The sequence below is a fragment of the Panthera uncia genome (assembly GCF_023721935.1).
Source record: "Panthera uncia isolate 11264 chromosome A1 unlocalized genomic scaffold, Puncia_PCG_1.0 HiC_scaffold_17, whole genome shotgun sequence".
NCBI classification, from domain to species: domain Eukaryota; kingdom Metazoa; phylum Chordata; class Mammalia; order Carnivora; family Felidae; genus Panthera; species Panthera uncia.
The window spans coordinates 104,633,015-104,660,192 of NW_026057577.1; the positions used below are offsets into that span (position 1 = coordinate 104,633,015).

General features: G+C 47.1%; 1 protein-coding gene and 1 non-coding gene across 7 annotated transcripts in view; both read right to left on the reverse strand.

Moving 5' to 3' along the window:
• Window positions 1–27,178, reverse strand: part of CYFIP2 (cytoplasmic FMR1 interacting protein 2) — a 128,931-nt gene that overhangs the window by 75,699 nt on the left and 26,054 nt on the right. For 5 of the 6 annotated variants that reach the window (XM_049647895.1, XM_049647896.1, XM_049647894.1 and 2 more), the window contains 12 exons: window positions 25,061–25,138; window positions 23,269–23,370; window positions 19,472–19,653; window positions 17,571–17,667; window positions 16,128–16,256; window positions 13,549–13,653; window positions 11,293–11,384; window positions 9,359–9,476; window positions 6,925–7,044; window positions 6,257–6,382; window positions 2,452–2,618; window positions 1,632–1,779 (listed from right to left, as the gene is read on the reverse strand). In XM_049647895.1, coding sequence (XP_049503852.1) covers window positions 1,632–1,779; window positions 2,452–2,618; window positions 6,257–6,382; window positions 6,925–7,044; window positions 9,359–9,476; window positions 11,293–11,384; window positions 13,549–13,653; window positions 16,128–16,256; window positions 17,571–17,667; window positions 19,472–19,653; window positions 23,269–23,370; window positions 25,061–25,138 — 1,464 coding nt within the window. Of the gene's footprint in view, window positions 1–1,631; window positions 1,780–2,451; window positions 2,619–6,256; window positions 6,383–6,924; window positions 7,045–9,358; window positions 9,477–11,292; window positions 11,385–13,548; window positions 13,654–16,127; window positions 16,257–17,570; window positions 17,668–19,471; window positions 19,654–23,268; window positions 23,371–23,728; window positions 24,902–25,060; window positions 25,139–27,178 lie in introns of those variants that run through there. The other variant, XM_049647898.1, reaches the window with a different exon arrangement.
• On the reverse strand, window positions 5,205–5,306 carry LOC125935877 (U6 spliceosomal RNA). The gene has a single exon (XR_007461856.1). It is a non-coding gene; the product is annotated as a U6 spliceosomal RNA (small nuclear RNA).

Sequence of the window (27,178 nt, forward strand, 5' to 3'; positions counted from 1 at the left end):
CACCTGCTTCTATTTATCTCATCAGATCAGTCAGCAGCCCAGCTCTGCTAGATGCCCCTGTCTCCTGTGCTCTGAAGGCCCTAACAGAGCCCCGGGGCGGGAGTCAGGAGACCTGGGTTCTCGTCCCACCTCCGCCTGTGACTCATCTTGTGACTTAGACAAGTCACTTCCCCTCTCCGGACCTCAGTTTCCCCATCTGTAAAATAGGGAGGGCACTGGGACTAGCTTGTCTCTAAGGGCTCTTCCAGCTCTGACTTCGGGAGTCTACTGAAAATGCATCTATGCCGCCTCGTATGATTTGGTGGTGCTGGGGGTTAACTCATGGTCACACTCCCCTCTCAGACCACCTACATAAATATTCCTCCTCTCTGTCCCTCCCTCCCTGCTGTGTGGCCCTCTTCCTCCTTTCCAGTTTCTCTTTGGCCTTGTCCGGGTCTCCCTCACTCATGTCCTGGGACTTATGGAAACACCCATGAGGTGTGTCCTAGGCTGGAAAGGTCTGTGGTCCTTGACATTACATAGAAGTATTTGTAGAAGCTTCCCTGGGATTTCCACAACCAGCAAGATTAGTGCAAATTGGCCCGTGGGCTGTGAAGCCAAGGAAGTTACAGTGACATGGCTGAGAACCCATCTTGGCCCATCCTTTGTCCCCGGCCCCTGCCCAGACACAGACACACACACATAGAAGGGGAGGCGGTGGGCCTCACATGGCTCATCTCAGATGATTCAGATTCAGGGTTTCAGAGCTGAGAGAGGCTGAATGGTCATGTGAAGTGGGAGTTCCTGTAAGACCCCTGAAAGTTCAATGGACCCTTATGCTTTTTTCCAATTCCTCAAAAAGCCTACCAGGAATTGCTTATCCTTAAGTAAGTGGCAATGATTTGACCAAGATGCCCAGATTCTTTACTTTTTTTTTTTGTTTGTTTGTTTTGTTTTTAACAACTATATGACTACTTTGGATAAATCCCAGGTGACCTCTTGTTCAGAAGCTTTGGTTAACAACTCTGAATATCTCTGATTACTAGACTCTCTCTAAGGGGTCAAGGGCTTTTGATACTAGTGCATTTGAGGGGATAATACTTGTCAGTAACATGATCTCATTCAAAATTTTCATTTAATAGAGAAGATAATTAGAGTACAGACAGGTCAAGGTGCTTGCCTAAGATCACACAGCAAGTCAGAGGCAGAACTTATAAATTCCCAAGCTAGGATGTCACTTCAGGGGAAGGGGCCAGGGTTCACTACAGAGGGACAGGATAGATGCATATAGATTCTACTTTAAACTCCTCCTACACTTTGGAACCTAAACTTCACAGGGCTAGGAGATAGCCAGTCCTGGTATTACCTCCATTTGCCAGATTAGACAACTGAGGCACAAGGAGACTGTGTAACATGCCCGAGGTCACACAGGTATCTGGGACTAGAATCCAGGTCTCCTGAATCTTAAGCTGGTAGTCCTCCCTCCTATATTAAAACAAGATGGCAGAATAAGACTAGAACAGCTGCTGGACCCTGCCCCTCCTGCCTGAGGACCACCCAGCCCCACCACCCCACAGTCCAGCCAGGATGACCTACCATGGCCTGGCTGGCCTCTGAGTCAACAGAGCTGGCCTGTGCCCAGAGCCACTTACCTGTGTGCTGGAGGGCCCCACAGCACGCCGGGGCACCTTGATGTCAAATCCACCTTTGGGGTCCTTCTCCCCTCTCAAGCACGGGTCATTAGGCGGCTCTCGGCCCCCTTCCCAGTCACAGATGGTTTTTCGAATTGCCTGGAGGACACTGGGAAGGAAGAACGAATATTCAGAGTAGGTTTTACTGGTGGGAGGAAGCCCTGCAAGCCTGTTTCTAGAGTATGAGACGGCCCAGAAGCACTTGTCTTAGAATTCCTGTGTCTAACCACCCCAGGGTGAAGGGCTGGCTTCTCAGGCTTAAGCTACAGTCCAGAAGTCTGCACTTTAACAAGCACCCAGGTGACTCTGAGGGCCACTGCCTAATTTTTTTTTTTCTCATTACAGGGGCGTTTCACTAGTCCAGTTACATCTCTGCATGTTCAAAAGTTTAACGATAGCTTATATTTGTTGCATACTTACTCCATGCTGCTGTGTGCTTAGGTCTACACACTGATTATTTCACTCTATCAACAGCCAATGAAGTAAGTTATCGTCCACATTTTACAAACAAGGAAAATTGAGGTTCAGAGAAAGTAGGTTATTTGATTGAGTGCACACAGCTAATGGTGGATATGGGCTACAAACCCAGAGACTGAGGCTTCATTTCAAACGTCCAACTCCTAAGAAGGCCTCCTAGAATTTGCTGGAACTTGCTAGTAAGCTCTGTGTGTGTTCAGAGGCTGCTCTGGAAGCTGACTGAGACAGGAACATCCTCTGTGGTCTACACCTAGCACCCCCTGATTTTAGATGTGCTCTTGAAAAGGGCCATCTGAAGACCCACCTGATAAGGACATTCTTCTTCTTCCGCACCGCCTGCCTCAGGGGCTCACGCAGTGTCACCTGGGCAAAGTCTTGCAGGGCCGCGTAGATGGTGTTCCTGATGGCCTGGTTGAAGACGCTCTCCATCCTGCCCATGAGTACCTGCAGGCCTTTGATCATGGCAATCACCTGGCCAGGCACAGATCAAGATCAGGCTCACTGTGCTTCAGCTCACTTATCTGTCCAGTACCCTTCACCACATTGCAGGGAGGGTCCGGAAGCAAGGGGCTAGTGCTACTCAAAGTGCCCGTTCACAACTAGGTCAGAAACGTGTGCTGCATGGGAAATCAGTGCTCTGCTTTCTTCATCAACAAAGTCCTGCTACACAGCAAAGATGTCAGCTAAATGGAACAGTGTGCTTCACGATGTAGCTGATTTTCATTCTGGCACCAGGTCCTTATCTTCCTGCTGACTGGTGACAAATGGCAGCTTATTCACAGACCACATTTTGGGGACCACTCTGACTTCTAGAGGCCCCTCTACATACCATGCAGCCACAGACTGTGTCAAGTAGAACTCTTCTGACCATAAAATTTTCTATAGAATTTTTACAATCTTTGCTTTCGAAAGAACTTGGCCGGTTGCTGTGGAGTCCATAGGACTTCCTTCAGGACACAATATCTCTGTAGAAGTCTCAGGTGAGGGAAAGCCTCTGCCCTTCTATTTACCTCCTCCCTAGACCTTTAACTCACTTATCTATCTGCAGGGGTGGGGGCGGGTTTTGTGATGAGTGTATGCTGGCCTGCCTTGGAGATCTCTTCTGAGATCTGTCTACCTGGGTTCCTGTCTTCTCCTGGCAATAACCATTCCCTCCCCATCCCAAGGAAGAGACGCATGTATTTCTACAGTTGCTCTGTCTGTTTCCCAGTGGGTAAGTTAAATGGCACGGAGGAGGAACAAGAAGTCTCGGGTGGCATTGGTTGGAAGTCACATCCCTAGTCCAGCTTCCCCAGCAACAAACCTGATCTTTTGGCCCCTATCAGCCACAAGCGCTAATACCTAGATTGAGGGGAGGGGAGGGGATAGCACATGCCAAATCAGCCTCTTACCAACCACTGCACTTATCACACCTGTGATGAGTCTAACACTCATGATGTGTTAGACCTCCTCCCTCTGCACCAGGCTGTAAGTGCTGCAGGAACAGGGCCCAGCAGTGCTATCCACACCCTGTGCCCACTGCCTGGGCCTGAGGTGGGCTGCCAGAAAAGTTTTGTTGAAAAGGAGTGAATAAAGTAATGAATGAGCTAAGAAGCTAAGATCTTTTTCCTTCCTCTAAACCTCAAAGGAATAAATAGAACATTTGAGGTTAGGGGAAATGGTGAGAACAAAGTTTAGGAGGTGAGGATTTTCATTAGAATCAATACGTATGATGGTTTTGCTGCAAAGAAGCTTTGGTGTAGAGAAACAATGGGACTGAAGCCTTAAAGGAACATGATGCCATAAAAAAATCTGGGCTCTCGGCTAGAGATGTAATTAGGATTAAAATAGTGAGGCAAAAGAAGGGATAGAGAGTAAAGATATTTCAGAATAATTCCAAACACAGACGAGATTGCAGATCTTTTCGACTTAAGAGAAAATATTTGCAACTTCGGGCTAGGCAGAGATTTCTTAGCTAGAACACAAAAATCACAAACCATAACATAATTGATAAGTTACACTTTATCAAAATGTAAAAAGAGGTGCTCTTCAAAAGGTATCCCTAAAACAGTGAAAAGGCAAAGTCCACAATGAGAAAAAAATATTTACAACATATATAAGACTAGGGACTTGTAGTCCCAAACATATAAAGAATTCCCACAATTCAAGAAGAAGACAGAAACCCAGTTTAAAAAATGGGCAAAAAATTTCAGAAGACAACATTTCACAAAGGAGGATATAAGAATGGCCAATAAACACGTGAAAAGATGCTCATTATCATCAGTCTTCAGGGAAATACAAACTAAAACCTCAATGAGATTTCAACTAACCAGCCATTAGAATGACTAAAATAAATCAAATTGACAACATCAAGGACTGTGAGGGTGTGGAGTATCAGAACTCTCACGTACTGTTGGTGGCGATATGGAATGGCACTTCCACTTTGGAAAACCGTGTGGCAATTCCTTAAAACGTTAAGCATAAACCTACAATACGGCCAATCCAAGAGAAATAAAAACCTATATCTACACACCTTATACTCAAATCTTTTTTTTTTTTAAGTTTATTCATTTTTGAGAGAGAGAGACAGAGCATGAGCAGGGGAGGGGCAGAGAGGGAGAGGGAGACACGGAATCTGAAGCAGGCTCAGGCTGTGCTGAGCTGTCAGCACAGAGCCCGACGCGGGGCTCGAACTCACGGACCGCGAGATCATGACCTGAGTCAAAGTCGGACGCTCAACCGACTGAGTTACCCAGGTGCCCCTATATTCAAATCTTTAAAGCAACTTTTTTCATATTGGCCAAAAGGCTGGAAATGGCCCAACGTTTATCAACAGTTGAACGGGCAAACAAATCCTAGTATAACCACACAATGGAATAACACTCAACAATAAAAAGGAACAAACTACTACTGATACACAACACGATGTGGATAAAACTCAAAATTATGATGGTGAGTAACAGACCCAAACACAAAAAATTACAAACTATGAAAAATGATAGAAAATACAAATCTGTGGTGACAAAAAAAAAGTGACTGGGCACAAGGATGGCGGGAGGATAGACTGCAAATGGCACCAAGTCTTTAAGGGGAGAATTTGTGTGTTGTGCTTGTGCAGGGGCCATGCTAACCTTCTCTGTACTGTTCTAATTCTAGTACGGGTGCTGTCGAAGCCAGGACAGAAATGTTCTGTATCTTATCTTTGTGGTTCAGAGGTGTGTATACAACTGTCAAAAGTCTTTGAGTTATATACTTTAAATAGATCCAGTTTACTGCATATAAATTATGCCTCAATAAAGATGATAAAAAGAGCTATACTGTCCTCATGAAGGTACTGTATACTCTGACACAAGAACAGGGACGTTTATAAAAGGAACATTCAGAGAACAAGATGGAGCTTTCGGACATTAAAAATGTAACAGGCATGATAAAAAATACACAGGACAAAGCTGATCTTAAGGAAATAGCCCACAAAGCAGAACAAAAATAGATGATGTACAGTAAGAAAGAAAAGATAAAATCAGACACTAAATCCTGGGGGTCCAACATCTGCCATTTCATTGTATCTCAGTTTCTACCTATAGTTCTTTGATCACTCATCAGTCTGGGCATTTTTCTTATCTCTTTTGGCCACTTGTCCCTGTCTCTTCTGTTGGCTTCCTTTAGCCCATTTTTCTAGTGGAGTGAATGCCTTCCTTTGGATCGTTAGGAACAGAAAAAGTTCCTTCTTTTTTCATTTATTTTATTTTATTTTATTTTTTATTTGAGAGAGAGAGCATGAGCAGGGGAAAGGGGCAAAGGGAGAGACAGAGAGAGAATCTCTCAAGCAGGCTCCAGTCTCAGCATAGAGCTTGTCGCGGGGCTCAATCTTATGACCCTGAGATCATGACCTGAGCCAAAATCAAGAGTCAAATGCTCAACCGACTGAGCCACCCAAGTTCCCGGAGAATGAGTTTCTAATCATTTTTGAATGGTGGCTTATGCCAGAGATGGATTCGGGCAGGAGGAGGGGGTCAGGGAAGCAAATGCACACAAGGAGGCTGCCATGGCTACCAGGGTCGACACCAAGCAGCAGCCTTGCGGGGGGTGGGGAGGACCGAGGGCGGGATGCGTGCGGAGTCAGCACCCACCTCGACAAAGGCAAACTTCTCCTCGCTGGTGTAGTTGTAGCGCGTGGCTCTCTCGTACTCCTCTGCTGTGCCTGGGCAGTCCTTGTTGCAGAACTTGTCTGTGGGGTGAACCAGCTTCCAAGAGTACTGGTGGGGAGAGGAAAAACCCAAACGTCCATCAGCAGGTGAATGGAAAAGTCAGATGTGGTGTGAGCATGCAGAGGGGAATGTAATTCAGTCATAAGAGGAATGAAGTTCTGACTCATGCTATAACATGGGTCGTGGTTCTTGAAGATGTGAAGTAAGAGAAGCCAGACACAAATAACCACAGAGTATATGATTCTACTTATGGGAAACATCCAGAATAGCGAAATCTACAGAAACAGAAGACAGATTGCTTGGGGCTGTATGGATAAGGAATGGGGGAGGGGATTGCACAGGGTTTCTTTTGGAACTGATAAAAATGTTCTGAAAATGACTATGGCTGCACATTTCTGTGAATATACTAAAAACCAATGAATTTTACATTTTAAATGAGTGAACTGTATTGTATGCAAATTCCATTTCAGTAAGGCTGTTAAAAAAAAGAGTGCTCAGGGAGAGGCAGAGGCAGCCAGGAGTCCATGTGAACAGAGGTCAGTCTGCAGGGGACAGGGGAGGGCAAGCCGTCTGCCCTCAGGGACACCTACCACCTCCATGACGTGGGCGCTCCACTTGGATAAAAGCTGCAGGCCCCGCAAGGCCAGGTCGAAGAGCTCACGGTATTCCTCGTCTGACTTCTGGCTGTCCAGCCCGGAGCCTGTCACCACCTGGGGAACACGGGCCGTCACCCTCACCATGTATGTGCTGGCACTTTTATACATGATTTCACTGATTCCCCCAAGAATAACACAAGGGAGGTGCTATTATTATACCCCCTTCATTTTCAGACAAGTTCTTTGTTGAAGGCCATGTGGCTTGTAAATGGTTGAGGCTTTAACCTCAGGTTGTGTGATGCCAGAGTCACCACATAGCAACTCAGGGACACGTACCTGCAAGGAGATCTTAACCATATATATGAAGCAACAACTCTGCAGGAAGCAATTTTACCCTGAACACATGAGAATTTCTCTTTCTATCCTATTTCACACAAAAATGCTAATCATAAACCACTAAATTAATTTCACAACTCATTAGACATGACTCGCCAATTGAAAAGCACTGAAGACAAACATCTATTTGAGTGTGACATATTCCATAGTGACACATGGATGTATGCCCATGTATATGCATAGATATACGTGGATACAGGTATCTATGTTCATATACATATATACATAGCCAGTCCTCATTATTTGTGGATTCTGTATTTGTGTTTGCCTACTCACTAAAATTTATTTGTAATCTCCAAGTCAATACTTGCAGTACCTTTAACGGTCATTTGCAGATATGTGCCCAGTGGTGAAAAATCGGAAAGTCGTGTTCCCAGCTGAGGTCAAAAATGGCCACTCTCTGCCTTCTTATTTCAGTAATCATACCATATACAAGTGTCCTTCTCATGGTTTATTTAAGGCCATGTTTTCCACATTTTTGCATTTCTGCTGATGATTTCACTATTAAAAATGCCTCCAAATTTAATGCTAATGTTCTGCCTAGTGATTCTAACTGTAAGAAGGCTATGATGTGCTTTATGGAAAAAACACATGTTTTAGATAAGTTTTGTTGGGACATGAGTTATAGTGCTGTTGGATATGAGTTACTGTTAATGAATCAACAATATATATTAATTACATAAGGTGTCTTTAAATAGACACATATCGAAAACAAGGTTATACATGTTGATCAGTCTATGAAAATGTGGTGACCAGAGTTTCACAGGAACTTAACTCTGTACTTTGTCTAGGAGCAATGCTTCATTCAGTATTTTGCGGATCCAGTGTTTGTGCCCACTTTACAGAATATAACTACTGTGAATGACAACAATTGTCGGTATATACACATGTATAAAACATAGCTTAAAAAATAACTTGAAGCCAGATTCACTCTTAGATCACACCAAAACTTGACAAGGATGAAGGAGGCCCCAGGACTGAAATTATTCCCAGAGCTTAAGTTCAGATGATTGGCACATACGGTTAAGAAAGCCAAAGATTTGGGCTTGACCTTGGTCCCTGTCTTCCTGGGGCCCTCAGAAGAATATGGGCCAGCTGTCTAATGATCACATTGTGGGCACTTGTCTGGCTGCCCTCATTTCAAATATGTTGTCCTCTGATCAAAGACATTTTCAGGGTTTGGGTTTGGAAAGCATGTGCACTTTGGCTGCCAACCACATGATGGAACCAGTGAGCAAATGTGGGATAGTGCAGAGTCATCCAGGTTCAAATCAGAAGACCTGTGTTTCTCAAACCAACATATAAGTCTATTATAAGGGTATATATAGGAAGAGTCCAGGAGAATATATAAACCCCAATATTAACCATAGTTGGTTATGGTTGGTAGAATTTTACGTGATGGATTTTTCCTCTTTCGCATATCTGTATTTTTTCTGAGGTATGTGCATTGACTGTATTTCCATATTTAAAAAAAAAGAAAAGAAAATTTAACACCAGTGAACATGTAATTGGTGGGATTATAAGAGATTTTTATACTCTTCTTCTGTCCTTAATTGCATTTTCTGGTGTTACAATGATAATTTATTATTGTATAGTTTAAAAATATTTAGATAGAGCTTTGAGCATGAGTGTTCTCTTGCCATCCAGGGGGGAGATGGTTTGGATCATGTGCAGATGAACCATTACTGGGCCACTGTTATCTGCTGGGCATGATGTGTTTTCCATGCAATATACTGTTTAATCCTCTCAACGAACCTTCCCAGATACCACAACCCCCATTTTACAGATGAGGAAACTGAGGCATAGAGATTGTGCATAACTTGCTAAGGTCAGTAGCAGAACCAGAATCAAGTCCAGTTCTACCTGGCTCTAAACTCCATGTTCTTGGCCACTGTGCCCTTTTGCCTCCGAAATGTATCCCCTCACCCCTGCTCTCCATCATCCCTGTGATCACTCCCTTCCTGGCTGGTCCTTACTCCTTCACACCCTGAGCCCCCACAGGCCTCCATCCCAGCAGCCAGAGTGAGCTCACCTCACTGTTGCTGTAGCGAGCGAGTTCGGAGATGAAGCGGATGTGGTCATCCCGGATCTGAACCATCTGCTCGCAGATGTTGTACTGGGGGCTGATGCTGCTCTGGGTACATGTCCACCTGGGCAGAAAATCACAGGGTTGGAGCAGGTTCTGGCCTTAGGTGCCTCAGTGGGACAGGCTCCTTCCACTGACTGGTTACACCTGGTGTTCAGCCAAATGTGTCTGGCCTCCCTGGGTGGACCCAAAAGGCCTCCCAGCCACCAGCAAGAGAGCCTGCCATAGGCTGAGTGGAATAGTCTTCTTCCTCCTCTAAGACCCAATCACAGGCTTTTCCAGATACCTGGTGTCCATGGTACTTACCAGTTATATGAGTGAGGAGCCTCTCTAGGGTTACATAGAACTGGAAACTGAGCAAAGAAAAGGCAAGGTGGGGGGTGTCCCCAAACCTGCCTACTGACTGTCAGCACTGACATCTTGGGGTTGAAGCTGTGTGGAAGGGCCACTGGGGGTGGGCCTGGGGAAACCTAAAGGGACTGCCTTCTTTTTCGGCAGTGACCTGGCAACACGGAAGGACTCCACGAAAGGGACAACATGATCACTCTGAGAGGGGTATTGCTGACATGCTCTGCCCCTCCCCCTCACTCCCCTCTCTCTCTCTCTCTCTCCCCCCCCTCTTCTTGTTCTCCTTGCCTCTCTTCTTTCTCCTCAACTCTTTGGAAAGATACCATTGGGAAAACCATCCTAAAATGGAGAGGAAACCAATGAATGGAAGTCTTCACTCTCCTTCTCCAAGAGAAAAAAGACAGCCCCCTCCACCCTGTTCTGTCATCTGGTGCTGGGTGACCCAGGAGGCAGACTAAGCACAGGCACCAAATGAGGCAGATAAACATTTTGGGAAAAATGTAATATCTCAAAAGGATCTCTGAAGTGGCCCTGATAAGAATACTTGACTGGTGACAGATTTCCCCACATTTACACTTCGACATGACTCATATTTTGGGTTATTTGTACAGGGATGGGGACTCGACCTCTCAAACCTCCGACACCCCACTGTGGCCACATCACCACTCCCGGCCAACTTCAGGTGGTCGAGAATCCATGTAGGAAACATGAGGAAATGAATGCAGCCTTCTCAATTCCATGATTTTCCTAGAAAACCTCCTCACATACTAGCAGCCAGCAGGTTATGAAGAGACTAATCGGCTTCCTTGATAAGACTCCTTCACAGTGGCTCAAGGCTGGTGGGGTTCAGGGATACTCCATTTATATATTTTCAGACACAAGCCCTCACTTCTGACTAAAGGACAGTCAGCTCCTCTCTGTATGAATGGTCATATTCATTCAGCTTTGGGAAAGATGCAGATAGAAGAAACCTTCTTAACAGCCCCAGAGTGCCCAAGGCTGTAGCTGGATGTCCCCCACCTTCCAGGAGTCATTGACACCCCAGATCCCAGCACAGGTTACCTAGAATGGTGGTTTATAAAACAATCTAAGGTGAGGCTGTCAACCCATTTCGTAGGGGGAACTATCCAAACCATATACTCAATGACATACTTACTGCATGAACTCAAATCTGAGGAGAGAACCAAGGTGATGAAAAAGACCACCATCTTGCTCCACCCGACCACTGAGGGCCAGCCAGTACCCCCTTCTCAAGGGAAGGAAGGCTCCTGCTTTCCCACTCTGAGAGGCTGGGACAGAGAAGGGGCGTGGCTGTGCTCTGAGCACTTTTGAACCCTGGCAGCAAAGGTCAGATACAAAAGGGCTCAGAGCACCCTCCGCTGTTCCCTTCCGGCCGGCTGGGTGCCAGTGTTCCGATGGAATCCACCTGCCCAGGGCTCTGGGGAGGGAGGAGGGGCTGAAGTGGCCCCTCGGCCCCCTGCCCGGGCTGGGCGTCCTCGCGGGAGCCAAGAGACATTATGGCAGGCACTCACTTGGACTTGTTCTCTTCATAGTGAGCACTGGTCTTAATGTATCTGGCCAGCTCTATCTGCATGTCGCCGAAAAGGGGCACCACCTGCAGCTGCTGCAAAGGAAGCAAACACAAGGCGTGAGATGCTGAGGGCAGAGCCGGGTGGCCGCCCTCCACAGGGGAAAGCAGGCTTCCGTGCACCTCTGGGCTGACCCCTAGTTTCTGCTTCTGAGAATGCTACTGTGTAACCTCAGAACCAGAAAGAGTCCCAGACTGCGTTCAAGTCCTCCCCTGCCTCCAACCAACCTGTGTTCCAGCAAGTGTGCCCAGAGAAGCAAAGTGATTTGTCCAAGGTCACACAGCAAGAAGAATGGACAAAGGATGAGGACCAGAAGGCCTGCCTCCCAGGGCAGGGTTCGTTCTGCTCTAATTTCTCTGGGTTAGTGGTTAGTGGATTCTTGCTGCTGTAAACTCTGGGCCAGGAGTGGATACCCGGATGCCACTGGCTAGGTGTGGCCTTCCTGAGAAACTCTACAATGTGAAGCAACTGAAACCATAACACCGAACACTAAAGGGCAGACAAGTCCTAACTAGAGACCAAGACAAATGGAGAGGAGGCTGGTATTTACTGTTAGCTTCTATGCAGTCAAGCACTTCAAGACCAGAAGATCTTTAGGACAGTGGTAGATACGTGTCATGCTGCATTTGTCAAAACACACAGAATGTACAACCACATGAGTGATTCATAATGTAAACTAAGGACTTTGGTGATAATGATGTGTCAGGGTACGTTCATTGACTGTAAAAGTATGTATCTTTGGTGGGGATTGTGATACTGGGAGGCTGTACATGGCGGGGGTCAGGGGGTAAACAGGAAAACTCTGCACTTTCTGCTCAATCTTGCTGTGAGCCCAAATTGCTCTAAAACCTAGTCAATTAAACAAAACAACAACAACAACAAAACAGTATCTCAATCCACACAAATACTTTGTGAGGTCAGTACTATTATCATTCCCAGGTCACAGACAACAAAACTGAGGTTTAGACAGCTGAGGTGATTTTCACACAAAGTCAAACCAACTTGAAGTCAAGGAGCCAAGATTATAATCCAGGGCTGTGACTCACCTAAGTAATTCCCACCAAATCCCAAGGGGAACCCTAGAAAGTAGATACCCTGGGCATTCATATTTTCCAGGCTGATGAACTCCATTTCAGAAAGGCTTAGTGACTTTCTCAGAATCATCCAGCTATCAGGTGGCAGGGCCAGACTAAAACCCAGGCCTGACTATGGCAAAGCTGTATGCCTCAACCCCACCCCTATCTCATTCACGCTGACTCAGGGCAGAGGTGGGTTCTGCATGGTCTCCGTGATGAGCCCTGTCTTCATTTGGTGCAGCTCCAGAGCAAAGTGAAAGTTCCAGCCTTGAAAAGAAGCAAAGCCACAGGATGCCTATTGGTGGTTTATTTCCCCCTTAACTTAGAAGAGTCAGTGGGATCCAGGCTAGTGTCTCCCATGCCACACTTTTGAGGGGTTCTGCTTTTAATGTAAACCAGGATTTTCCATGTCTGACCCCTGAGGCTCCACTGCACGCCTGAAGTGCCCAATGCTAGAAAGAACCAACACTGTGGAATTCAATCCCAAAGCAGGAAATCCCTTCATGAAAACCCCAAAGGCTTAATTTAACCCCAAGGTTTTATTTAAAAAAAAAAAAAAAAAAAAAAAAAAAAAAACTGGGGCCAGAAGATCAAACCCTGGAGGCATTGCAAAGGTCTGAGTGTATAATGGCCGATGATGAGGCACTATGCCCAGAGGCAGGGGCAAGCAGAAGGAGCCCCTGGGGCCAGAAAAGGCTGTGATTTTGCAAATGTGGATCAATTTAAAATCCAGTCTTTAATCCTCCTGCTTCTGTGAGCTCTAATATATACAGAAAATGAAAGCAGGCACTATCTTCTGGGATACACCTCTTTGTTGAGATAGCAAGGGATTTCAGGAAAGAGAAAAAGCCACATGCAGAAAGAACTGTAAGGCCCCCCAGGCGAACCCCAGCCAAATCCTGAGACTAGGAGCATGTCTGACTTTAACTGGCCAGGCTTCCATAGTGAGTGCCTTCTCCGGGGCAGCTGGAGGCCTGATCACTCTATCCTCCTCCTCCTCCTCCTCCTCTTGGGGTCTGTAGAGCTTGTGTCTCAAGCAACAAGCCCCACTGCTTGCTGGCCGATTTCATTCTTTTCCCCAGAAAGACCACCCTTCAGTCCAGCCCCAGCCTTAGGTTCTGACCTTAAAGAACTTATCAATTTTGCTGAGGTTGATTCTCTTCTTGGCATCCAGTTTGTAAATGTTACTGACATTTCCATCCATCAGGTAGAGACCAAAACCCATTACCTAGAGTGAGAAGGGGCAGAGCACAGAAGCCCATCACAACCATTGGAAAAGTTAAAAAAAAAAAAAAAAAAAAAAAAAAAAAAAAAAAAAAAAAAAAAAAGGAGGTGTGCACATATGTACATTATGTAGTGACACGTTCTATCTCAAAACCCACGTGTCTTCACATAAAGAAAGGAGACATAAATCTAATTTCAACCCCAGATTTTATTTCTACGAAGAAATTCAGACTGCCCTTTAGTATCTCATTACGGTGGCCACTTGTTGAGTCCTTACCGTGGGCCAGAGTCTGTGCATAGGGCTTCACCAGGTATTCTCCTCAATTCTGACAACAATCATGAATCAAGTTTACACAATAACCTTATTCTACAGATGAGGCGTTGGAGACACAGAGAGGTTAGCCAGCTTGCTGAGGTCACATAGCTAATAAGTCGCAGAGACAGGGTCTGAACCCAGATCTGACATTTACACATTCAGATCCTTCCTGAAGGAAAGAGCTGAGCCAGTCTGCTCCTGCATCCCTGGGGTCTGGCACATCACAGGTACTTGTGAATACCTCCTCAGTGTTGAATGAACATTCAGCTATTCACTTCTCTCCTCAAAGAAGCTAAAACAACGCACAGATTGCCAGGGAGCCACTGGCGACTTCCCTGCCTGACAGTGCTCTATGAGCAGGTTGGCAGGTTGACTCTGGATATGCCTGTCCATCTAATAGCTCTCGAACGCTGACATGTTCTGCTCCTTTTGTCAAACGCACAGCGAGGCTGAAGGGGTCCTGAACGAAGAGGCTGAAAGCAGCTTCTGTGGGGAAGTCACATCTGACACGTAAGGGACTGGACTGGAGGACCATTAAGGTCGCATCCCCCTTAGTCCTATCCTGTCCCCATGCTCTGCAGGGTGTGCGCCAGACTTTTCCCTGTCAGGGGAGTGGCACCCCTGGTGGCATCTGAGTTCACTACCACAAACTGCAGAGCTGGGAAAAAGGTAGAGAGCTGAGGGCAAGAAGGCTGGGAAGCAGAGGTGTGGAGGAACTAAAACTGATTAAAAGTCAGTCAGTGATGGGGGTGCCTGGGTGGCTCAGTTGGTTAAGTGGCTCTTGATTTCAGCTCAGGTCAGGATCTCATGATCTATGAGTTAGAGCCCTTCATCGGGCTCTGTGCTGACAGCATGGAGCCTGCTTGGGATTCTCTCTCCCTCTCTCTCCCTCTCTCTCCCCCAAAATAAATAAATAAAATAAACATTGAAAAAAAAAAAGCCAACGAGAGAAAACAAGGGCCTGAGAATCTGATGGCAGCATCTAGGAGGGCTTGGGGGGAGCAGTGTGGGGGTGGGGGGAGACTGGAATTCAGTGCCCCAGGGTATGGCAGCAGCTATTTGGGGAAGAGCTATGGGGGTGAGAGGCCACTAGGCTCTGGGTGAGTTGCTGGACCTCGGATTATGCAGAGGAAGCCAGAGTGAACAAGTCACTGAGCCATACTGTCCTGCAAACCTCATTGAGGTGCCATGGGGATGGAGAGAAGGGAACCCCCACAGGACTGGCATTAGAATAGCGAGGGTGGCCTGGAGGAGAGGAGGAAAAATAAAGCCAGCAGGAGAACAATGAAGGGGAGACTCTGGGGAAGACAGAATCAAAAAGACCATGCGGCGTGTATAGGAACATGGGGAAGGTGGCTCATCTCAGTGCTATCTCTGCCGAGAGAGATCAGGAACAACCCAAGCAGCCAAAGGTGGACTGATGGCTAAAGAAATGCAAGCACATCCAGAGCACATTATTTAGCGGCTGCGCAATATTCCAGATACATTCAATGAAATGGGACGCAAACTATACGCGCACATAACTTATGCATATTGCAGATGTTGAAAACATGTTGAGCATAGAAAAAATTAGAAGGAAATACATCAAAACGCTAAAAGTAGTACCTCTGGATGGAAAGACTGTGAGAGATTAGCATTTTTTTGTGCTTTTCTATACATTCCAGATTTTCTACAATAGATAGTACTTGATAAATTAAAAACGAAACTTGCAAACTGACGGAACAAATGTGATCATTTTGGCGAAATACAACACAAGCTTGAAGATTTTGCTTTCCTTTTGAGTAGGCAATTTCTCCTCCAGGACGTCTGACTTGGCAAGAGTACGTACACAAAAGCTGTGCTGTAAGAGTGTTCCGTGCCGTTTAGCAAACAAATATCTAATGACAGGGGATTTGTTTAATAACAATGTCCACCTACCATGGGACACGCAACAGCCATTAAAAATTACACTGCAGAAATATCCATAACCACATCTGGAAAGATGTATGTGACATATTAAAGGAAATAAGGCAGGGTACGAAAAATTATGTACAGTAAGATCTGTATCAGCATTTAATTAAGAAAAAAGAATAAATGTTTTTTAAAAAATGATTTTAAGTAAGAAGGAAGTGAAGGGGCAAGCCCCGGCCCTGGGGGTGGGGGTGGGGTGACCGCAGCTGTACCTTGAGGAGCATGTGCTTCTCACTGGGGGTCAGATACATCTTGTTCTCGTAGTAATCCACGCAGATGTTGACAATGTCTGCCAGCAGCTCCTCGTAGCCTGGGATCACTTCCAGTTGCTGATGGAGACACTGAACAGCAGCGCCCCCCTCTGGTTAGCCCCTCTCCTGCTTCCTCCCACCCACACCACCCCCCTGACCATCCCAGGTGGAGGGAGCCTGCATCTTCTGCAAATCCCCGCTTATGCCCCCCATCATGCGCCCCGCCCGTGACAGGTCAGAGCTCCCATGTGAATCTCCCATGGCAAGGAACTTGCCCCTGCCCTGGGTCCTCCATTGTATTTCCTGGCAGTTGTGACAGTTAGAAAGTACTTTCTTGAGCTGAGCTGAAAAGCAGTTCAGCTTTCCAGCAACAGGCCTGCGGTGATCCAGGCTTAGTTTTGAGGGTGTGGACTTAGTCATGACATCTCAGCCGATGACAGAAAGACCCAGCCCAGGGGAGGAGAGGGGGACCAGCAGGTGTGCCCCTCCCGGCAGGACACAGCAGTACAGAAGCATTTCCCACAAGAGTCTGAGGTCTTTGTCTCAGGCTCTTTGTCTCCAAAGACGCAACCTGGCCCCCCTGTGGGGATGCCGTGGACAGCACTGCTGGTGCCCCTCCCAGACAACCTGGGGCTGAGACGTGGGGTTGAGTCTCGGGAAAGAAACATGGAGCCTCAACCCTGACAGCCTTCTGCAGTCAACCGGGAGCAGGAAGGGCCCAGTGAAGCCAGTAGCATCCCTGAGACAGATGTGAGCCTGAAAACGCTTCCAAGATGGACGGCCCCTCTCAGCCAGGGTCCTGCTCACACTCTTGCTGGTGCCCGTTTAGGCTGACCTGACAGGTGAGCAAGACGGGTTACATTAAGTCGGGCAGAGCTTGAGAGTCGCAGCCGAGGGGAGTGCCTGGCAAAGTGGTGGCAGTAAGCAGAGCTGCAGCAGCTCATGCTCTTACCATTTGTCACACTCTGCCTACTAAGGGCGTTTAATACGGGGTCTCATTTATGGCTCACAACAGTCCTAGGAGATGGAGTCTCATATTCTCAAAGAACAGCCCCGTCTTACAGATGAGGAAACTGAAGCTTAGACCTTGCTCAAGGTCTCACAATGGGTCGGTGGAGGGTCCAGGATTAGAAAACAAGGCCGTCAAACTCTAGAACCCATGCTCTCAATCCTCACTCACGTGGGGGCAGAACACAGGCGAGAAGGCTTTCAGAGAACAAAATGTGCAGAGGGTAAAAGGGTCATCTGTGGCTGGGAGACGAGACTTAAGTCTGCTAATTCATGAATAGGAAGTGGAGATGTTAGATCTGGACTGAGTTCCCCTGCTCATGGTCCACCCACACTTCAGGCCCCTGCCTGTGTCCTGGGACACCAGGCCAAGATGAACAAGGAATTTGCTACCACCTGGGTGATCCTGTTGTGGTTGGCCAGGAACATGGAAAGGTTCTGCGACTCCTGGATGGACTGGGGGTCTGCCATCTTCCTCAGGAACTGTGCCGCCCTGTACACGGTGTTGCAGAGAAAGATGCTCAAGTGTAACCAGCTGAAGCCGGGCCTCACGGGCTCTTGCTCCTACCTAACCCAGAATTTCACTGCCCCCTGAGGTGAAGGAGCTCTGAATATCACAGGGGACTCTAACATCAAAGGAGAGTGTGTTCTGGGGTCATTTCGTCTGGGGCCATGTACACCCTTGTGATAAAGGTACCTCAAATTAAGAGGCAAGATTACACTGAACGTCAAAGTCAGCAAGTTTAAGGGCAACCGGCATCCTATCAACCAGCCCGAGGTGGCAAGGCAGGGTGAAACGAGCACCTCGCGCTGTGCCGTGACCTGCTGTGAAGCTGCACAGCGGTCATGGAGAAGAACCCCAGGCAGGGTGCACTGAGTGGTTTTGAGTGGATTATGTTATTTATAGAAAACCTCCAAGTTTCTAAAGCAAAGCACTGCATGGAACACAGAAGTCTGTTTCACCTAACAGGATTACAGGGGAAGGGATGATGGGTACAGAGAATACACACAGGACTCGAAGGGGGAACACCATGGCACCCTGGACTTTTCCAGCCTGACCTGGTGTCGGTGTGGCCTGTGTTATGGCAGCCTGGGAGGGCACGGACAGGACACCTGCCTTGCTCACGACCCTAGCTGCTCTACAGAGCATGTCACTTGTGACCAAAACTGGGAAGAATGGGGGTGGGGGTGTGGGAGACATTATACTATGAGTTGTCTACGAATCTTTGTGAAAGCTGCCATTTCTGAGCCAGGCTGGAGATGGGGCTCTGCCTGCGGGCATCCCTAGGTTTCATAGTTTGCTCAGGAGGATAAAATCATGAGAAGCAGGTCTGTTGTCTGCATTCTCCAGTTGCTCCGGGGCCCTGGGAGGAGGTGACTCAAGGAGGAGGGACTCTCTTCATCAGTGACACAGAAAATCCTTCCCAAGCAGTGTCCAGACACTGCAGGGCTCATCTGAACCCCCACAACATACAGGAAAGATACCTGTTGCTTCAGGGTGGCTGGATCCTAATTTCTGGAGAGTGACAACCTCTCACCCACCCTGTCCTTCTTTCTTGCAGGCTGACACTGGCCCCTGACTGACTCTGAGGACAAGCCCCTGAGCTGCAGCCCCCACTCCCACCAGTAACTGATGGAGGGGTGCACGCACTATCCAAACTGGGGCAATGACCATCCTCCATGGGACTTTGGCAAACATATATGAAAGAGGCTCCCCTTCTTTCCTTTGAAACTGGGGCAGCTACGCTGGTCAGAGGGAAGCTTACAGCTGCTGCTGGCCACCACCGGGCACAGGACTGCCTGAGCAAGAAGCTGCTATCAAGGAAAGTCGAGCCCAAGAGAGAGGTAGAGGGCATCAGACCAACATCATCTGAGTATCCAGATCCAGATCCAGTGAAACTTTTCAGTTCTGGGAGCCAATCCAGTTCCTTCTTTTACACAAGCAGTTTGAACTGGCTGTCTGAATCTTGCAGGAAACGACAGATGTGACCATTTTCTGATTATTTTCCTGGTTCCACACTGCATAGGACCACAGAAACCGCTACTGCTCCACAGGTAGGGCATAATGAGGATTTGATGCCATCTTGAGACAGAACGCTGACAAAGAGCCAGTTCTCCAAGGACTCAGCTCTGCACCCTAGTCCCCAAACTGCAAAAACCGATAGAGGCCCAACCCTGCCGTGTTGGAGAATGGCCAGTTTGGTTCTGGAGAAGGAGCCTAGCAGAAGGGCTCTATCCTCTGCCTCCCCTAAGCTGGCTACCCAGGCAGAGGGGAGGGGGAGGGAGGGTGCCCTGACCTCTTGTAGGCAGAGTGGTCGTTCTTGACACTGCACTTCATATTCTTCAGCTCATCCAAGACGGCGAACATGTTGATGAATTTGCCCAGGGTCAGGAGGTAGGCCTCGGAGACAAAGTCCTTCCTCCTCTCGGCATGGCAAAGGCGCTTCACCTCACTGCAGAACCGCTCGATGGCCTTACGCTGCAGGCAGAGGGGCAGCAGGTGAGGACGGGCAGCCCAGGGGGGTTGGCTCACTGTGCTTTCTGTGTGGAGCAGGACCAAGGCTTGTTCCCCGGGGGCTCTAGTCAGTGCCTGGACATGTAGAGGGAGTCATATCTGCTGGGAGGTCTTTCTCAGGGGAGTCCTTAAATCCAGAGCTCGTTTCTAGAGAGCAGCCTGGAACCTGCGGCCAAGTGAGTCAAACCAATCAATTCATTCACCATGCCTTCTCCGAGAAGCATGATGTCTTACTCAGTTTTGTATCTAGCACCTAGGACAGTGTCAGGCACCAGATGGTAGAAGGTTAGGGACCAAGAGTGAGACAGACATTCAGAGAGAGATGCTAAGGCATCCAATTGAACATCTACTATGTGCCAGGAGCCATTCTGGGTACTGGAGTAAAGTAGGGAACAAAACAGAAAAAAAAAAACCAAAAACAACTTTCTACCCTAAGGGGCTTATATGCTAGGGAAGGCAGAGAACAAAACAAATACTCCATATTAGAATGTGATACACATTATGGAGAAAAATAAAGGGGAAAAGGGAGGGCAGAGAGAGCTGTACACTTTAGTAGGAAGATCAGAGAAGAAATAACCAAGATGTGACTTTTAGAAAAAAGTTTGAAAGAAGAAAAGGAGAAGGGCAGGGATAACTGACAGAAGTGCATTCTGGACGGCCAGTGCAAAGGCCCTGAGGCAGGCGTGTGCCTGGCATGTTTGAAGGATGAGAAAGCCAGTGGTTGAAGTGGAGTGAGCAGAAGGAAGAAACTGGAGATGGAGAGGGACCAGGGCCACTGGCTCTTGCAGGCCTTTGTGAGGGGTAGGATTTCCACATTGAAGGAGTCAAGGAGAAGTGGGAGGGTTCTGAAACAGGATAACATGGTATGAATTGTATTTTAAAACGGTAGCTGTTGCAGTGAGAATACACTGTAGGGGGCAAAGGTAGAAGCAGGGAGAATAGATATAGAGAAACAGAGAAATGAAAATATGTCCTCTCAAAAATGTATGCATGGATATTTACAGCAGCATTGTTTGTAACAGCCCCAAAGTGGATATAACCTAAATGTCTATAACTAATAAATACATAAATAAAATGTGGTAGATCCATACAGAACAGTATTTGATCATACATTTTGGTATGTGCTACAACATGGATGGATCTTGAAGACAACGTGCTAAGTGAAAGAAGTCTGTCACAAAAGGTCACATATCGTATAATTCCATTTATATGTGATGTCCAGAACAGGCAAATCCATAGGGACACAAGATAGATTAGTGGTTACCTAGAGCTGGAGGTGGGGGGGACATGGAGGGTGTCATGGGTGGTGGTGAAAGGGTTATGGGATTTCTTTTTGAAGTGAGAATGTTCTCAAGTTGATTGTGGTGGTGGATACACAACTCTGTGAATATACTAACAAAAGTTGTCGGGGCGCCTGGGTGGCTCAGTCGGTTAAGCGTCCGACTTCAGCTCAGGTCACGATCTCACGGTCTGTGAGTTCGAGCCCTGCGTTGGGCTCTGGGCTGATGGCTCAGAGCCTGGAGCCTGCTTCCGATCTGTGTCTCCCTCTCTCTCTGCCCCTCCCCCGTTCATGCTCTGTCTCTCTCTGTCTCAAAAATAAATAAACGTTAAAAAAATTTTTTTTAAAAAGTTGTTGAATTGTCCAATTTAAGTGGATATATTGTATGGTAGGTAAATTGTACCTAAAAAAATCTGTTACCAAAAAAGGCAGCTGATCAATAACAAAAAACGGCTAACGCAGCAATTCAGACAGAGACAGAGAGAGGAGGAGGTGGAGGAAGGAGAGGAGGGGGAGGAGAGGGAAGGGGGAAATTACTGTGAGCTTCATTCCACAGATTTGGTACACGCTACCCGCCAATCATTCCTTTCCTCCAAAGTCCAGACCAAGCCACACTTGCTCCTTCCAGGGTCTAGGTCCAATAAAACTTTTTGTCATGATGGGAATGTCCCATATCTGCACTGTCCAACACAGGAGTCACTCACACGCTACTGAGCATGGAATGGCTGGTGCAATGGGGGAACGGAATTTTAAATTTTATTGAGTTTTAACGTAGAGAGTCCATATGGCTAAAGGCTCCTGTGTTGAACAGCATAGTTCTAAATTACTGCAGATCCTCCCTTCTAAATATCTCATCAGAAGACCCTTAGTTGACCCTTAACCCTTAGTTAAGCACTTAATCAGTCTCTGGGTAGTTTTTTTCTCTCTTGGACCTGCCTTCTCAAAGAGATTAGGCTCCTAGGGGCAGGTCCAGGGTGCCAGTAACAGCAGCTGCCATTTGATAAACTGGCTCTGTAACCAGAGATCTACTTGGCTCTTTACAAACAGACCTCATTTATCCTCACCGCAAACCTGAGATTCGGCATGATTTCCAAGGTGAGAGAACTGAAGGTGCCAGATGTTAAATAACTCACAGGCACATAAGGACAGGAGAGTAGAACCTTGGGTTTCTCTGCCTGGGAAGCCGGCCCTCCTGGCGGACGGCATGCACCTGCACCTTCCCCAGACATTCCCGTCTCCCATCCTGGCCTGGGCAGAGCTGGGCACAGGGCAGACGTGCGGCCAGTGCTTGCAAGTCTATTTGCGAAGCTCAGCTCTACAGCGGAGCATGCGTATGCATGGAGTGTGTGGTGGGACTCCCGCCCCAGGGTACAGACTGGTCTTGAAGCGTTCATCCTGCATTCCTGACACAACCATGATAATCAACCTGCCTGCAGGATTTTCCCTTTGCCACTTCTGTTTAAGCAGCTTGCCCTCTTACCTTCCATTCGTGGAGGCCCTTGGCTCTCTTTTCTCTTTTCTTCCTTAAATGATAGTTCTTCCTGGCTTCCCAGCTGGTCTCCCTGCTGTCACTCTTCTCTCCCCCCCCCCCCCCCCCCCCCCCCCTCCCTTTTCCACACAGCAGCCAGAATGCTGCTGTAAAACCTCAAATCAGAACATGTCACAAGACACCCCCAGTGGCTTCCATGGTGCTCGAGTAAAATCCACATATTCTTTTTATGTCCTACTTCCTGGCCCACAGTACCCTGTAAGGGCCTGTCTACCTCCCCCCATCACCTTTGTCACCCGTCCCTTCTCAATCTGCAGTTTCCCTGGTTTCATTGTATTTGTTAAACATGCTGTGCTCCTACAGGCCCCAGGACCTTTACCTTTGCTGTTCCTTCCACGTGAAACCCTCTCCCTCCAATCATCACCCGCCAGCTTCTTTCTCACGATACACGTGTTCAAATGCCACTCCTGACAGCCCATCCCTAAAGCTGCACTATGTCACAGACACCCTGCACCCCAGAGTTATTCTGTTTCAGTTTTATTTACTCACAGCACTTACTACACCCTGAAAAGGACTGAATATTGTTTACTGTCAGTCTCTGCTACCTGAAACACACTCGTGTGCTCACTAGGATGTAAATCACAGGGAGAGAGGGAGGCTTGTCTGCCTTGCTCACCAAGGGGCACGTCAGGGGTGCTCCAGAAGTATTTGCTCAAGGAATGAATACCATGGCTCAAAAATCCAGACCCCAGCATCTGGCAGAGTGAGGCCCTCTCAGGTCCCCTGATTCAGACCCACCCTTACCCCTCACCTGAAAGTACATGAACTTCATGAGCTTGGTGACCTCTGGCTCCAGCACCTCCACTGTCTTCTCATAGATCTCAACCCGGTTGGGCTGCTCATTGCATTTCACCTGTGGGGAGAGAGGAGATCACATATCCTGCCTTGCCAAGGCAGCTCTGGTTCACGTCTGTTGTCTTATTATCAGGGCCCGTCTGCACTCTCATAGGCATCTCGTTTAGGATGATAAATGCGGTGGTCACCCTAGTGAGCAGAGGCCGGGGTAGCCCTGACTGTGGGTATGGCTTGGAGGAACAGAACTGCCTGCCAGACACCGGCTGCAGGCAAGAAACCAGCTGGTCCTGAGAACGGAACCCTCCTTCCCTTCAATCTGTTCAGTGCCCTGGCCTCGAGCTGTACACACGCCTACATCGATCTGCACGGTCTCCTTTCTTCAGTCTTTCCCCACTCCTACCCCAGTGGGGCCCCACCAGGTTCTAAGCAGAGAAAAATGTTCCAGCCACTGTTCCAGATGCACCCGGGGTGAGGCCCCCTGGCCAAACTTGGCTCCATCAAGAAACCCCTTTTCTTTGCCCAGTGGTTTTCAACACATCAGTATCACATGGCAGATGTTTTCACAGCATGCACACCCGAGACTGCTAACTGGTCAACTGAAACAAGAGTGAGCAAAAGATAAGCACGAGGACATTCTTCACATTGTTGCTTAGAGATTCTTAAAATGGTAGCAATAAGTTAAATATCTACCAGTCAATGATTAAATGGATACAATACGATGCATTCATACAGTATCATTATAAAGCTGCTAGAAGGAATCAGATAGATCTACGGGAACTGACATGGAAAGATTACTACCATAAACTGATGGGTGAAAAAACTTGCAGGACACGGAGTGTAATTCAATCCCATTTTTTGTCAAACAAAACTGCGTGTGTGTTTGTGTGTCCATATATAATACAGGCATAGGGAATCTAAGAGTTCAAAGCAAACTGTTAATAAGCAGTTAACTCTGGGGGCTACGATTAAGGGGAAGAGAGAGGAATAGTTTCTGTTTACTTTACACACCTGTGGTTTGTTAACCTTGTTATAATAATGGGGCCCATGAATTATAGGATGATGGTAATTATAGTAAATGTAATATCTGTATGAGTCAACATGAAAAAGTAATAAAGAATTAGGTGGAAAAAGCAAGTGGCAGGACAATACAAATACAAAACACACTTTTATAAATGATAATTTCCAAAATAATATTCATAGGGACATTTATGATATTCGAGGGAAAAGATCCATGCAGCAAGGTATGCATGGTGACTATGCTTTGGTGGGAGGTGGGTCCAGGTAGTGGGGTTCAGGAGGTGGGGACATCTTGCTTTTTACTTTATCTCTTTCTGCAATGGTCTGGGTGTCATACAGGTAGCACATACTGCTTTTGAAGTAATGGACAATTTTTTAGGTTTATTTATTTATTTTGAGAGAGACAGAATGAGAAGAGGAGAGGCAGAGAAAGAGGGAGAGACAGAATCCCGTGCTACGCTGTCAGCACGGAGCCTGGGGTGGGGCTCCATCCGTGAGCGCGAGGTCATGACCTGGGCCAAAGTCGGACGCTTAACCGACTGAGCCACCCAGGTGCCCTGAACTGATATTTTTTAAGTTGTCTTCAGTCTTGTGGGAAGCGCTCCAGATGTCGTGAGCAAACACCTTTGGGTAAGAGGCCCTGCTTCCTTCCCTGCCATCTGGAGAGGCTCAGCTGTCTGGGAGGGGGTGAGGTGGAGGGCCGGGAGGGCGCCCGGCAAGGACGGTCTCACCTGGGGGATGGCCCGGGAACAGCTGCGCCAGGTATACAGCATGACTGCATACTCATGTCCTTCCTCCAGCATTTCATTCTGAAAAGCAAAACACACTTGGCAGGGAGAAACCACACGCACCGGAGCCAGCAGGCTCCTTCACGGCGCCCCAGATCCTCACGACTCACAGTGGTCTGGGGACCAGCAGCATCCACACAGCACGACCTGGGAAGCTTAGTAGGAATGCAGAGAGTCTTGGGTCCCCGGCTGGGCCTATGGAATTAGAATCTGCATTTCAACCAAACTCCCAGGTGACTCCTACTCCCAAGGTGCGCAACTGAGCTTGAGAAGCCCTGGCCTAAATTATCCTCCTCAGACATCCAAGGGCTCTAGCAGCAGGCCACATCTTTCCAAGACAGATGGCCACCTGAGAAAGAAGAAGGCAGGTCTGTTTGTGCCAACAGCAAAAGTTGTATCAGGCATACTGTTAGCCAGAAAACAAGCAAGTAGCAAAACAGTGTGGACGGCAGATAGGTTCAAAAACCAAACAAAGAGCAATAATTATGAAAATATATTGTTGTGTACTGACAAATATTTGGGTGCAATACGCCCCAAGCCGGGAATAGCAAGCTGTCTGTGGGGCTGGATCAACGGGGCCTTTCACTTTTCGTATTATAGAGTACTCTTTGCCCTTTTATAAGAACGCTTGCTACTATTTCAGAAGCAAGAAAATGAGTAAGATAAACTTTTAAAAATAATGTACGGCAGATGGCAAAACCAATAACAGCATGGAAAACGAATCTGAAAAATACAGCGATGACTCACCTCACCTAGCAAGTGCTAAGAGTCCTAAACTCAGGGTCCAAATATCTGGGCTCAAATCTCAGCTTCCTCACTTGTTAGCCCTTCCCTTTGATCTTCAAGAAATCACTTAACCTAAAATTCTCCATTTAGTATCTGTTTAATGACAATGACAAAAATGACCTCTGAGAATTTTATGAGAATTCAGCGGAACTCTCTCTCTCTCTCTCTCGGTGATCTGTAAAGGGAGGTGAGAGTATTACTAGGAAAAAGTCTGGCAGTTTCTCAAAGAGTTAAATACAGAGTTACAATATGACTGCAATTCTATTCCTAGGTACACACAGTCAAGACAAATGAAAACATAGGTCCACACAGAAACTTTTTATTTTTTTACAGTTTATTTATTGTGTGTGTGTGTGTGTGTGTGTGTGTGAGAGAGAGAGAGAGAGAGAGAACATGCCAACAGGGGAGGAGTGCAGAGAGAGGGAGAGAGAGAATCCCAAGTAGGCTCCTCACTATCAGCAAAAAGCTTGATGTGGGGCTAGGTCCCACGACCATGAGATCATGACCTGAGCAGAAATCAAGAGTCAGACACTCAACCGACTGAGCCACCCAGGTGCTCCCATATCTACACAGAAACTTGCACACTTGTTCGTGGCAGCATTGTCCTAACCATCAAGAAGGCGCAACAACCCAAATGTCCATTCACCGATGCCTGGATAAATAAAACATGGAAATGTGGTACAGCCACACAAGGGAACAGTGTTTGTCTATAAACAGGAGTGAAGAGCCTATCCGTGCCACAGCACGGATCAACTCTGAAAACATCATGCCGGCCATAGAAGGCCACATGTGTCATGACCCGTTTAGATGAAATGCTCAGAACAGACAAATCCGTAGCAAGAGAAAGTAGAGTGGTGTTTGCCAGGGGCTGGGGAGAGACAGGAATTGGGAGAGACTGCTAATGGGCCTGGGGTTTCTTTTAGTGCTGCAGAAATTAAATGGTGGTGACAGTTATATGACATTGTGAATTTTACGCTATATGACGTTCACAAAAGAAATAAAGAAGTATTACTAGACCAGCTCTCTTGTAAATGTTCACACTGATATGAAAATGAACCTTTACTGATTTTTTTATTCCATGTATCGCATCTATTTCATAACATCTCCCTAGCGCAAGATCAGATTTAATTTGGAGTTTATTACTTACTGTAGTTTTGTTTTCAACAGCAAATGTCACTGACGAGTCATACTTTCAATTCTTAATTTGGAGAACTTTAAAAATCAATAACACGTTGTCCTTGAGACCGAAGAAAACCAAGATCAAGCCTGCGGGTC